The 13,046-nt window shown below is 43.9% G+C and overlaps 5 protein-coding genes across 5 annotated transcripts; all 5 read left to right on the top strand.

Moving 5' to 3' along the window:
- Nucleotides 1-3,198: 3,198 nt before the first annotated feature.
- TM35_000211040 (Chain A, Sialidase) lies at nucleotides 3,199-5,229 on the top strand (the record flags this gene model as incomplete). Its single annotated transcript, XM_029026954.1, has 1 exon — nucleotides 3,199-5,229. The coding sequence occupies one exon, from the start codon at nucleotides 3,199-3,201 to the stop codon at nucleotides 5,227-5,229; it is 2,031 nt and encodes a 676-aa protein (XP_028881564.1).
- A 1,205-nt stretch (nucleotides 5,230-6,434) lies between these two features.
- Nucleotides 6,435-8,435, top strand: TM35_000211030 (putative beta-galactosidase; the record flags this gene model as incomplete). The annotated part of the gene is made up of 1 exon (XM_029026953.1): nucleotides 6,435-8,435. One exon carries the CDS (start codon nucleotides 6,435-6,437, stop codon nucleotides 8,433-8,435), a length of 2,001 nt encoding a protein of 666 aa, XP_028881563.1.
- Nucleotides 8,436-9,558: 1,123 nt separating this feature from the next.
- Nucleotides 9,559-10,323, top strand: TM35_000211020 (uncharacterized protein; the record flags this gene model as incomplete). The annotated part of the gene is made up of 1 exon (XM_029026952.1): nucleotides 9,559-10,323. One exon carries the CDS (start codon nucleotides 9,559-9,561, stop codon nucleotides 10,321-10,323), a length of 765 nt encoding a protein of 254 aa, XP_028881562.1.
- Nucleotides 10,324-10,622: 299 nt separating this feature from the next.
- On the top strand, nucleotides 10,623-10,952 carry TM35_000211010 (uncharacterized protein; the record flags this gene model as incomplete). The annotated part of the gene is made up of 1 exon (XM_029026951.1): nucleotides 10,623-10,952. One exon carries the CDS (start codon nucleotides 10,623-10,625, stop codon nucleotides 10,950-10,952), a length of 330 nt encoding a protein of 109 aa, XP_028881561.1.
- Nucleotides 10,953-11,514: 562 nt separating this feature from the next.
- TM35_000211000 (uncharacterized protein) lies at nucleotides 11,515-12,225 on the top strand (the record flags this gene model as incomplete). Its single annotated transcript, XM_029026950.1, has 1 exon — nucleotides 11,515-12,225. One exon carries the CDS (start codon nucleotides 11,515-11,517, stop codon nucleotides 12,223-12,225), a length of 711 nt encoding a protein of 236 aa, XP_028881560.1.
- Between the last annotated feature and the right edge of the window lie 821 nt (nucleotides 12,226-13,046).

The following is a 13,046-nucleotide window of genomic DNA, read 5'->3' as shown; positions in this document are numbered from 1 at the left end:
AGAGAGAACCTCCGTGAGTGAAGGAAGTTACGGTGTATCTTCCCAAACCCCAATTGTCCCTCAAGCCGACAAATCCAATCTGCGAGGGGTATCGTTGATGGTTCTACGGGTAAAGGAGATGCTGGAGTCGAGAAAAGCAAAGTACCCAACAATGTGAGTGGTTCACGTGACAAATCCGCAGAAGCACAGAGGAGTGACCGAGAGAAAAACGTATTACCACCATCTGAGGTCCCAGGCAGCAGCGACATCACCTCTGCAGAGAAGGGATACAAGTTTACTAATGTGAGGGAGGACTCAACCTACGCGCAGGAGTGTGGTTCTAGGATCCGCGTGGGTATTATTGCTGGAGAAGGTACTGACAAGAGTCTCAGTACACCGTACATTGCCTCTCTTGCACTACTTGTGTGTGTTCTTGCAGTAATGTGGTGGTTCCATGAACCCCATTTACGTCCAGAATAATAAGTAACTTTGCTTATTACGCTCTTAAAAATTAAAGTGCATATTTCAGACTGAATTACCAAATGTTTTTAATTTTGAGTAGTCTTCATTCCATGGAAAAAGAAAATTCTCATAACTCTTAATCGTTTTTATTATTATTTTGCTTCGTTTGTTTTCATTTTTTGGAAATAACTTTTTTTTTGCATTTTTTGCAGCAAACCCCGACTGCGTATGGATGTGATTTTATGTACACATGCCGAGATCGAGAGAGAGAGAGTGCAACGGCAGTGGAGGGGGCGCTTGTGCCTGGGCTTTTTTTTTCACTGAACATTTATAATGTGATCCTGTTTTAAAAGAAAAAAAGTTCTGAAAGAAATGATCTGACCTTGGTCATCTCTGGAAAAGTACATAATATCATTTTTTTTTTATAATTTATTATGATTGATTTTCTCGCAAAGGGTACGTTTTTGAAAGCCCATCCGTTCCATTCTTCTCCGTCCTGTGCGGAAAGCAAGTTTAAAAAGGCTTTCATGACCTCTCTTTCGCTACTACTCAATCTTCATAGGTAGTGGGGAGTCATCTAAGACTCTTTATGAGGGCATTTATTTTTAAGATATGCGGCAAAAAAAAAAAACACATACTGAGGAAAAATAATAAGTGCCCTCTCCCCTTCTTTCTTTCTTTTTTTTTTGGGAAAAGCAAGACACAGACTTTGAAGTCGAAAACAAATGGGTTTGGGTAGAATTGTTTGTGAGAGTATTTGTCTCTCTGCTTCTCTGCTACTACTACTGTTGCTGCTGTTACTTTTTTTTTTTTACTTTTTTTTAATTTACTATATTTCTTGCTTCCCCGTGTTTATCTCTTTACTTTCCCTATATTTCCCAAGGATTGTATGCGATGAACACACTGTAACTGAAGCTGATAATGTGCTCTCTGTTGTTTTCATGTACATTATTTGACTTCACTCTGATTGGATGGACGTCTCTGTTTGTCTGGCATTTGAAGCCCTACATACCTCCAGAGGTGCGGGTTTGTGATCTCATTATTGCCGTTTGATATTACTGTAATTGTTATGTTGGCAATGATACAGTGTGGTTTTAAGATTATTTCTCTTGTACTTTGATGTATGGGGCTCTCTACTAAGTCTTCTGCGTCTACTTCATTACTCGAATCTCCGCTACATCTATCTTGGAAAAGGAAAATCCCTACTCCACTAAGTAGAAGTGAAGAGCTTTATGCGTATCTCTTGATGATCTTTGTTGCACTGATCCTGTTGTACTATGTGGGCTGATGTTTTGTTGACATATAGAAACTAATACCAGAGTAATGGGAGACGTGGCATGTGTACACTATTATGAAAGAATTGATGTGATGTTGAAAGGAAGAATCTCTTTCTGACCAAACCCTTTCTTGAGGGGATCAACCGGGACGGGAGGTTTTCTAGGTGCTCAATGCAAATGAGGTGAGTCTCCTCTAACTTGGAAACCTATTTATTTTCCTCACGGGAAGGAAGCAGAATAACAAGTTTAAGTTGACCCAAAAGAAGGAAATAAACAAAAAGATAATAACTCTGAGAATGTTGACCACCCCATTTAGGTGGCAGTGCCCAGTGTTGTTCATTCTTGTAGAGAAGTCAACAAAGAGAAGCAGCACTGTCTTCATGTGTATCATGTTGTTGCTGGTGTGCGTCTGCTGCTTTGTGTGGGTCCAACAAACACGTAAGGACCAATGAGGTCTTGTTTGTGGATGGCTTTATGTTTTTCAGAAGGGGAGACTGTTTCACCATACCATGAACTGCACCACCCACATCAAGTTAGTACTGATTCATGTGCGTGTGGGACAGATAACCCTTACCACTTCTCTGAAGAAGACATACAGTGGAGTGTAGTGGGCATTCAATTCACTCAACAGCTCTGCATTGCCCCATATATCACTGGGACTTGGGAAATGACTGTGTTCTGACCACACAGATGAAGCAGAAACAATGTGACACCAAACTGCCGCCTGCGGGTGGCAGTGCGTGGAAGTGTAAATGAAAACTCCCTCAGAAAAGTGTGAGAAATAAGGTAATGGCTTTATTCATTACTGGTAACGATGATGTGTGTGTGGGAGAGAACTGCCTCTCCAAAGAAAAAAAAAACAGGATACAAGGAAATAATGTTTTGTATTTGTGAAGTAGTGTGTCATATGAACTTTTACTCACTACAAGCCTGTTCTTGTTGTTTGCCGGCATTTCATACACTTTCACCTTTTTTTTTCTTTCTTTATGGTTTACTGCTTCTAAACCTGAATGAGGAACCAAAAGAAAAAAAAAGAGCGATTGAGGGTCACAGATGGTTGAGAGTACCTATGCGGATAATTATACAATTAGTTAACTTGGGATGGCAATGGGAGTAAAGGTACACCATAAACAGTTAGTGGTTAATTTTTTTTGAGTTACGCGGGGGTGCCCGATAGTGCAGGGATGGTAATTGAATTGTCTTGCATCTTGAGGCTCACTATGGGTGAGAGGCACCAGGGTTTTCGATACTCCGAGGGTTGCTTCTTGTGTTGACTCTGTCTAATAGTGTTTCTTCTCTGACGATGAATTTCTGCTGATGTTTTTGTTTTCTTTCTCTCTTCTTCAAATTCTTTTTCGAATAGACAAAGTGAAGTTTCTATTAATTAAGCAGTGGTGACACGCCGGAAGAAAAAAGGAAAAAGCAAATAGAAGAACAAGACACTTGTAAGAAATTACAGCGGGAGGACCGAAACCGACATATGAGTTCACAAGCTGAGTGGAAGGCAAGGAGATCCATGTGCAAGACTCTTTTGTATGTGGAGCTTGTGTTTCTGCTTCTTGTGCTCTTCTGTAGTGGAACGGCACAAAGCTCTTTCACGAGGAGGGGAAGACCAAAGCGAACATTTCTGTTCAAACAAGGTGTGACATCAGTACCCTTTGAGGAGGACAATGGAACTATCACGGAAAGGGTTGTTCACTCGTTTCGAATTCCCAGCCTTGTTGAGGTGAATGGTGTCCTTGTTGCCCTTGCGGATGCTCGGTACATCTCTGGTGATGACCAATCATTTATTGAAACTGTTGTGAAGTATAGCGTGGACGGTGGTAAAACGTGGGAGACGCAGATCGCAATCAAGAACAGTCGCGTGAACGTGAACCGCTCTCGTGTAATGGACCCAACGGTCATTGTCAAGGGAAACAAGATGTATGTCACTGTTGCAGGCTTTTATGAGTCGCCTCTCAACTGGGTTCAACAGCCTGATGGAAGCGATTGGTATACACTGTTAGCTATTGGTGAGGTGAAAAAGAGAACCGTGAATGGGAAACTAAGTGCATCGATCACGTGGACGAAGCCTATCTCTCTGAATTCCATTTTGCCCAAATGGGTAGACGGAGTGCGAACAAAACAGTTTATTGGTGGTGTGGGTCCATCCATAGTGGCATCAAATGGAACCCTTCTGTTCCCTGTTCAGGTGTCGAATTTCGATAAACGCGTTTCTGTTTCAATGATCTATTCAGTGGATGATGGTGCGACGTGGGCGTTTTCAAAGGGGTTCACTCCTTATGATTGTACTGAGTCTGCTGTTGTTGAGTGGGAGGGGAAACTAATTCTGAACAGTCGTCGCGACAACGGTTACCGCAGGGTATTCGAGTCATCTGATATGGGAGAGACGTGGAAAGAAGCACTGGGTACGTTGTCCCAGGTCTGGGGTAACTCGCCTTCACGAACTGGTCCTGGATGCGAAGCTGGCTTCATTGCTGTGACGATTGAGGGGAAGCGTGTGATGCTTTTCACTCACCCACTGAATTTCCAGGGAGATTATAATCGCGACCGACTCCATCTTTGGATGACAGACAACCAACGCATTTTTGACGTTGGGCAAATTTCGTATGGGATTGAGAAAACTCCCTATAGCTCTCTGCTTTACACCAATGACAAACTGTTCTGCCTGCACGAAATCAAGACCGAAGATGAAATTTACAGCATTGTTTTATCACACCTGGAAAATGAGCTGCAGCTGATGAAGTCCGTGTTGAAGTCTTGGAAATCTCAGGATGAATACCTTTCGGGTATTTGCCCCTCCGCTGCATCTGTGGTCCCATCGCAGAAGGGTGAATGCAACGCGACATTCCCTACGAGAGGACTTGTGGGATTCCTCTCTGGCGAGTATAACAAACCCTACTGGAGGGATGTGTACAGTTGTGTGGACGCATTTGTGGTGAATGGGGCCAGAGTTCACAATGGTCTTAGGTTTGCTGGCATTGGCGGAGGAGCGCGGTGGCCTGTGGGCAAGCAGGGACAGAACCAACGGTACCATTTCGCAAACTACGGCTTCACGCTAGCGGCTACAGTCTCCATTGACGAGGTTCCAAAGGAGGAGGGTTCTATTCCTCTGATGGGTGTGAGTGTGGACGAGTCTGGGAGCAAAAAACTCCTGGGTTTGTCGTACAATTTTAAACAGCAGTGGAACCCCATATACGGCGCCTCCGAGATTTCCACTGGATTCTGGTCGGCGAAGAAAACGTATCACGTTGTTCTTTCGATGCAGAACGATGTGGGATCTGTGTACGTGGATGGTGAACCTCTCCCAGGTTCCGGTGAGCTGCTCATGTATAACAGTCACTCGCCCGGCATTTCACACTTTTACATTGGTGGATACGGTAACAGCAGCATGAAGACAGACAGTCGTGTAACGGTGACCAATGTTCTTCTTTACAATCGTGAGTTAAGCCATGATGAGATCAGAACGCTCTTCTTGGGGAGCGAACAGATTAAAGCGGTGACTCTGTAATAGTTATGGACATCAGATATTTGAAAAGGAGTGGTGATACCAAAGTGTTCCTCAGCAAAAGTGGATGGGGATTATTTGCTGCGGCGCGCTGTTGCCACTAAAGTGGGAATGGATCTATTTCTTTCGGGTACATGAAAAGTACATTGATTTTGTTATTGTTATTATTTTTTTTTTTTTCTCTCCCCTTCTCTTTAAGACTGCGGCATGGTTTTGGCGTTTCTGGGTAATTGCATGCTCAGTCCAACTGTGTGGGCTTTCCCACTGGAACCCAGACCATGCTATACGCAGTTAGGGTTGTGGTATGGAAGTGGACAATGGAGCGACCAGTGCCAAAGGTACTGTGGCGGTCTTTTTTCGTCTGCCTTTGGGTAAGGACCGAGAAGCATTAGTCTCACTTTCTGCACTTCCTTTATTTTATTATTATTTTTTATTGAGAGCTTGCGAGAGGAGTGTTCATTCCTTATGTTATTATTTCAAATCAATTATTCTGAGATAATACAAATTTTTTTATTTATCATAAATTTATACACAACACTCTAAAACGCAAGTTTTGAAGGCCCACTCCATCACCCCACCATCTACGCTTTTGTAGTGGGTGTGTTAAAGGGCCTCTCAGCGCTTTCTTTTCTTTGGTTCTGTTATTTTTGGGTTGGTGATATTAATCAAGAGAGAAATTGGGATTATAATCGTTTAATGCAATCAGAGTCTGTGCAGTCTTTTTAAGGGGAAAAATAAGATGAAACACATCATTTTTCCTCTTTGTACTTCTTCTGGGGAAAACGTAATGCTTAGGCTACAAAAAAGAAAGAAGGCAATTTTTGCCGGCTAACTCGTAATAAGGATGCTCGAATCAGAGCAAGGGCTTATTGCCACATTTTTATTTTTTTATTATTATTTTAAGAAAACTTATTTACTCCGCAAAGAAAGGAAAACGATATGAATCAAAAGATGAAATGAAATCAAAAAAAGAAAACGGAAGCCATAATTTTGAAACAAGAGGGATGTGTGAGAGACATTTTATTTCCTTTATTTTTTTTATTCGCTAAACCCCTAGTGTGAACAACTGGCGGGAGAGTCTGGACGCACGTTTGTCGTGTTTGCTGCTTTTCTCTGCCATAACCCTTGCGCCTTGCTGTTTATTACTTTTACTCCTTTTACGTTTTCTTTCTGTGTTTGTGGGTGTATTACTATAGATCATTGAGCTAATGTCTGCGAAGCTATTGTCGATGCGCTCTCTTGTGTTGGCATTCGCATTGCTTTGCATTGTGTCTGCGAGGGGTGATGCAGTGCGTAATTTCTCCATCAGCGAAGACGGGTCAACGTTTCTCCGTGACGGCACACCGTTTCAGGTGATAAGCGGTGGGTTCCACTATTTCCGTGCTCTTGCCGCGGAGTGGCCACAGCGCTTTGACACCATTGCTGCATCTGGCGTGAATACTGTCGAGACGTACGTGGCGTGGAACTTTCACTGCCCAGATGACCCGGACTCCTGTGATTTTACAGGTGACCGGGATCTTTTTAAATACCTGAAGCTGGCACAGGAGAGGGGTCTGCTTGTGATTCTGCGCGTTGGTCCGTTTATTTGTGCTGAGTGGGACTTTGGTGGTCTGCCATGGTGGCTTCTCAAGGGCGAGGATGATGTGGACGTGCGCACGAGGAATCCTGCATTTATGGCGGCGGTGCAGAAGTGGTTCGACATCCTTCTGCCAAAGGTTGTGCCATATTTGTATGAGAACGGCGGTCCGATAGTGATGGTGCAGGTGGAAAATGAATACGGCATGTCTGGTTTGGGCGACAAGGCGTATCTGGAAAAGATGCGTGACATGATGCGTGCCGCTCTTGGGCCGAATATCATTCATTTTTCAGTGGATGGGAATGAGACAGGCTTTTTGAATCGATCAGCTATTCCTGGTGTATATCAGACGGTAGATTTCTACAACAATGAAAGGGATGCCTCGGGTGCATGGAAAGTGCAGCACCAATTCGAATCTCTGACAGGGATCAAGGGACCAAACATGAACAGTGAATTCTACGTTGGATGGATCTCATACTGGGGAACGAAGGGGCTCTTTGCACGTGACCCCGTGGCGGTGATGTTAAACACATTGAAAATGTTAAAGAGCAGTAAAACTCCGGTGAACATGAATATGTACCAGCAGTTTGGTGGTACGAACTTTGGTTTTTGGAGTGGAAGCAATGAAGTTGGATTTGTACCGACGAGCTACGACTACGGCGCACCGATTAACCAGAGTGGACATCCTACACCAATGTTCACTGCGCTTCGCGATGTGTTTGCCATATTTGTACCTAATCCTTCGCTGGAGTCGAGTATCCCGCAGCCACCTCCACTAGCGGAGTACGGAACAGTGACGTTGAATGAGTATGCGCCTCTTGCAGGTGAGGAGAATTTGAAGCTGGTTGCAAAGGAAGTGATCGAGCGCGAATCTTCCCAACCACCGTCGATGGAGGATGTTGGCCTGGGGTACGGGTATATTGCGTACCGGTTTTCTGTGAACAAAACGGTGCGTGAGATCAGCCTGCGACCACGCGACTACGCTTTCATTTACATGGATGACACGTACGAGGGAAGGATACATAATTCGTCACTGACTCTCACGCTTACCACTCCACGAAACATCAGTACAGTAACGGTTGTGGTGGAGAATATGGGGAGAATGAACTACTGGTGGAAGCAACCAAGCGGTGTGCGGAAAGGACTTCTTTCAGCACCTAATATCACTTGTGGTGAAGAGGGGAATACTCAGATGATGAAACCGTCGTCGTACACCATCTATACTCTACCAATGACGCGCGACCTTATTTCTAACGCGAATTGGAGACCGATTCCGGAGACAAACAGTCAGGGGAGCGTCAACCCGATTTCACTGCAGCCCGGCACATTCTACCGTGGGTCCCTGATCATCACAGGGGGTCTGAGAGGAGGAACGATGTTGGACATGAGGGAGTTTGGAAAGGGATTTGTAATTGTTAACGGTTTTAATCTTGGCCGCTTCTGGTCTGAAGTAGGTCCTCAGTACTCACTGTATTGTCCGGAGTCCATCCTAAAGGTGGATGCGCCGAATGAAGTGATTGTGTTTGAACAGAGTCTGTCCTTTTCGGAAAAGCGAAAACCACCGATGGTACACTTCACGAACGTGAACCATGATGTGTTCGACGTTGAAGAATTCAAAATCCAACCAATGTAATTGGTTTTTTTCCCTGTCATGGAAGATGAAAGATGTAACTGCGCTTTTAACCAGACTGCTGTCCATAATATTGATCCGAGGTTTTCTGCGATTAGGAGGGATAATACAATGATTGCAAGTACTTTTACACCGTTTGTTTTGCTTGGTTTTCTTCTTTTGAAGGTATCTGTATTTCCCTAGTCTGGGTTTCTGCTCTTCCTGTGTTTTTTTTTTATTTTTTTTTTATTGAGAGCTTGCGAGAGGAATGTTCATTCCTTATGTTATTATTTCAAATCAAATATTCTAGGATAATACAAATTTATTTATTTATTATGAACTTCTACACAACACTCTAAAACGCAACTTTTAAAGGCCTACCCCATCACCCCACCCTCTACGCCTTTTGTAGTGGGTGGGTTAAAGGGCCTCTCAGCACTTTGTTTTCTTTGGTTCTGTTATTTTTGGGTTGGTGAGATTAATCAAGAGAGAAATTGGTATTATAATAATTTATTGCAATCAAGGTCTGTGCAGACTTTTTAAGGACAAAAATAAAGTGGAATACATCATTTTTCCTCTTTGTACTTCTTCTGGGGAAAACGTAATGCTTAGGCTACAAAAAAGAAAGAAGGCAATTTTTGCCGGCTAACTCGTAATAAGGATGCTCGAATCAGAGCAAGGGCTTGTTGCCACATTTTTATTTTTTTATTATTATTTTAAGAAAACTTATTTTCTCCGCAAAAAAAAGGAAAACGGTATGAATCAAAAGATGAAATGAAATCAAAAAAGAAAACGGAAGCTATAATTTTGAAACAAGAGGGATGTGTGAGAGACATTTTATTTTCTTTGGTTTTTTTTCGTTAGTTTGCGAAAAGAATGATCGAGTTTCACTGTCTTTTTAGTTAACAAATCTTGTAGTGGGGGTTTTAACATTTAGGAAAATGAGTTTTCTTTTCAATCTTTTACAGTCTGTCAATCGTAAGTTTCTGAAAAAATAAAAGTAAGTTTTTTAAGCAAGGAAAATGATAACTACAACCAAATCCGACCTATACACTATTAGAGTGGCGGATTTGCACAAAGGCTTTCCAAGATTTTGTGCGCCAATTTGGCCCAACGTCATTTTTCTTTTAATTTAAAACCAGCGGACATGCCGCAATACTGTTTTCACATTGACAGTATTCTGACATTAGAAGGCGATGATACACTTGAAGTAAAAATAGGCCAAGAAGACTTTATGGACTGGGAGGCCTTGTGCCCTTCCATAATTAACTTTACAATGCCGAGGAATCAAAATTTTCTCCAAATTTTCGAGACGACATACAATTTATTCAGTGCAGAATGGGCAGCACTGGGGGAGGAAGCTACAAAGCTACGTTATGAGTATGGCCGCGCACCGGCGCAGTTGGAACGCGAAGCCTTTGGGGTACAACAAAACGCAAATATACAACTCCAGGAATTACAGAACCAAATGGCACATATTTATCAGGAGCCCCCCCTCGCGAAAAAGCAACAGGCTCAGACGCAGAATCAATTGGAAGAAACGCAAGTGCAACTGGCAAACACACAGATACAATTGGCAGCACCCCGCGCACAACTTAACCAAACGCTGGATGAATTGCGGCAGATGCGCAATCAGCATACAGCGACGCAGTCTCAACTAGCGGAAGCGCTCGAAAAATTAAACGAAGGGGAACAACAGAGTGTTCCTGATGCAAGCCAGACAACCGGACCAAGGGTACCCCCACAAAAAAAGGGAGAAATTTATCAAGCTGGGCATGGAAGCCGGAACCAGCTTTACCGAATACTGAGGAACACCCGAAGTTGGGCATTTGCGGCATACAGGAATTACGACAACCAATTTGGACCGAAAGCAATAGACCATCGGAGAAGATCTGTACTTTTGAAGGAATGATGGAATATCAGGGGGATGCATCGCCCGGCGAAGTTATGGCGGCTTATCGGCAACTTTTTCCCAGGCCAGCTGATCCCGGTTTATTTTATCAAGATGCATGGAATAATTTTGTAAAATGGCTGGACTCCATTCGCAACGAGGGGATATCAGCACAGCTGGTCAAAATGAGAAGACAGATATATACACAACTCAGGGTAATACAAACGGCATAAACATTCAAGAGCGATCCACACAGAGCGGCCAGATACGTCGTAATTCAAGGAGAAGGCGTGCAATGGGTCAGAGAAACCATAAAAGGAATGGTGAGCGACGAAAAAGCTAACGCCATTAACCGCACAAGATATGAAAGATATTCTCCGGCCTTACGGTGTGACAGCTCACTCCATAAAGGGAGGAGCTTTGGCCCACGCCGCGGCAGCAGTGGTCGAACGCAATCTCGACCCAAGATTATTAACGCAGCTAGGGAAACACGCGGACCCCATGGAACTCCCACGAAGCACGGTGCGTTATCTGGGCCATTGGGCCGCAACAATAAACAAATCAGCACGCCTGACATCATTGATGTAAGAGAATTGGAAACATGGGACATTACCAGAATTTACGGGACAACATTTTGGCTTCCCCTTTAAAGGCCGCAATATTCTGCAACGGTCACACCTCACCAGGGTGGCGACGAAAGATGACGAAGCACGTTTACCGTTACAACAAATAAACATAGGAACGCTGTCCGCCGAATGGATTAGAGGACGTCTGAACAATAGTGCCAGGAGGCGTTGGGACGAGGTGTGGGATATTGTGCAGAAACCCGAATTGCATCCCAGACGGCGTGAATCCAATTTGCGAATTAATAACGCCGAGGCGCAGCGTATGAAGGAAGCAGGTATTATTCGTACAGCTTCATCACACCCGACCACAGGATGGGTAGTACCGTTTGGGGTAGTGGAGGAAAAACCCTCCGGGCAGAGAAGGCGATTCATCGCCTGGCCAGGAGAAAAGAATGACAAGGATGATTATGAAGCTGATGTTCCTCTAGGGCACATTTCCCGGCACCTGGATGTAGTTTACGACGAAACTGCAACGTTATTTGATTTAAAGGCATCATTTTACCAGGTGGCTCTGCCATTTAACATGCGCGCAAGTTTCCGTTGCCGCACGGAATAAGGAGAACTCGTTGAGTTCACTTGCCTTCTCATGGGTTATAAATGCGGTCCGGGGATTTTAAATACCATTACAAGAGTTCTGGCTGGTGATCCGGGGTCGGTAAAGCCACAGTATGCGGCACCCAAAGAGTTAAAAATACAAGTTTGGTTCGATAACATCAGAATCAGTGGTCCACACAAAAAGGTGGAAGTTTGGGGGCAGCAAATTTTGAAGAACATGCAACTCTGCGGTGCCACCATCGGAGAGGAGAAGCCAAACACAAAGGAATACGATTTCATAGGAGCACATTTCAATCACAAAAACAACAAGGTTTCTTTAAGCGGCAAAACAATAAAGAGGTTACGTCCAACTCCTTCCCTGGATGGCACGAATGTAGAGGAATTGGAGAGCACGGTTTCGCGTATGATGCACGCGGGAGGGGTAAGAGGTGAATCCCTTTTCCCTTATTATTTCTTCTTAAAAATTGTACGTCGACGTTTGTCACGTTTAAATCGAGGTTTAATAAGGCCACAAGACAAGGCAAATTTATCCTCAACGGCAAAGGACATCGGACACAGTTGGCTCCAAACATTAGTAACGAATGAGCCGGTTCATCCTCCTCAGCAGTTGCCATCCACGGCAACGCTGACAACAGACGTCTCCATGTACGGATGGGGGGCGCTGTTATTTAAGGATTCAGGGGAGGTTTTGGCCGCGGGTGGTGCGTGGGAACGCGCACCTCATATGATATCGCCAGCGTAGGCGCGCGCAGTTCATCTCGCTTTACGAGGGTTTAACGTGCATTTGGCGGGTTGGGGGATGGCGTCAATGGGGTGTCTTCAGCCGAATTGCTGTTGCGTTGGTTTCCCACGGGCGTGGCTCTGGGGAACAAGAGTGTAAGAGGGTAATTGTTTTCTATTGAGGGTGATGTGGATTTTGAGGGCGAAAATTTGTGGAGGGAAACAATTATTGTAATTTATTTGTTTTATATATAAACTCTGAAAGGGCAAGCTCAAGCACATATCATCGCATGTAACTTATTGCAACGCTATTGTCTATCTCTTGCTCTCATGTTTTTTCTGTATTTCTACACAAACTGATAGTCTAAGTGTTTGCTTCGGTTGTTTCTCGTTTTCGATTCAATCGGGATCGTTCTTTTCGTGCCCTCCCAACGCATCCCTGTAGATTTTTATTTTATTTTTGCTTTTCCATCCAGTGAACCGGCTTTTCACTGCTGGAATATCCCGAAACCGTGGGTGCAGTCTTTGCCGCGTTGTCTTCCGGCCTCCGATCATGAGACTGCCCTTCACCCCATACAAATGAGCTGAAACAGCAGCGGTGTTTCTTCCAATGTCTTTTTTGTATTCGTTTTTCTTGTTTGTTATTGCTTTGGCTTTGCGTTTTTTCTTTCCAATTTTCCTTTATCTTGCGATAAAGTTTTGAGTTTTTCCGTAAGCCATGATTGTGTAATACGAAACGTTTTTTCATTATAATTAACATTGAGTGAACTGTCTAAAATGGCTTATCTTAGTCCACAGTAAAATTTCACAACAAAAAGAAACATCAACGACGCCAAGCGGAGG

Source organism: Trypanosoma theileri (assembly GCF_002087225.1).
Source record: "Trypanosoma theileri isolate Edinburgh chromosome Unknown TM35_Tth_21_V1, whole genome shotgun sequence".
Lineage (NCBI taxonomy): Eukaryota > Euglenozoa > Kinetoplastea > Trypanosomatida > Trypanosomatidae > Trypanosoma > Trypanosoma theileri.
This window is presented reverse-complemented; position numbering and strand designations above follow the sequence as displayed.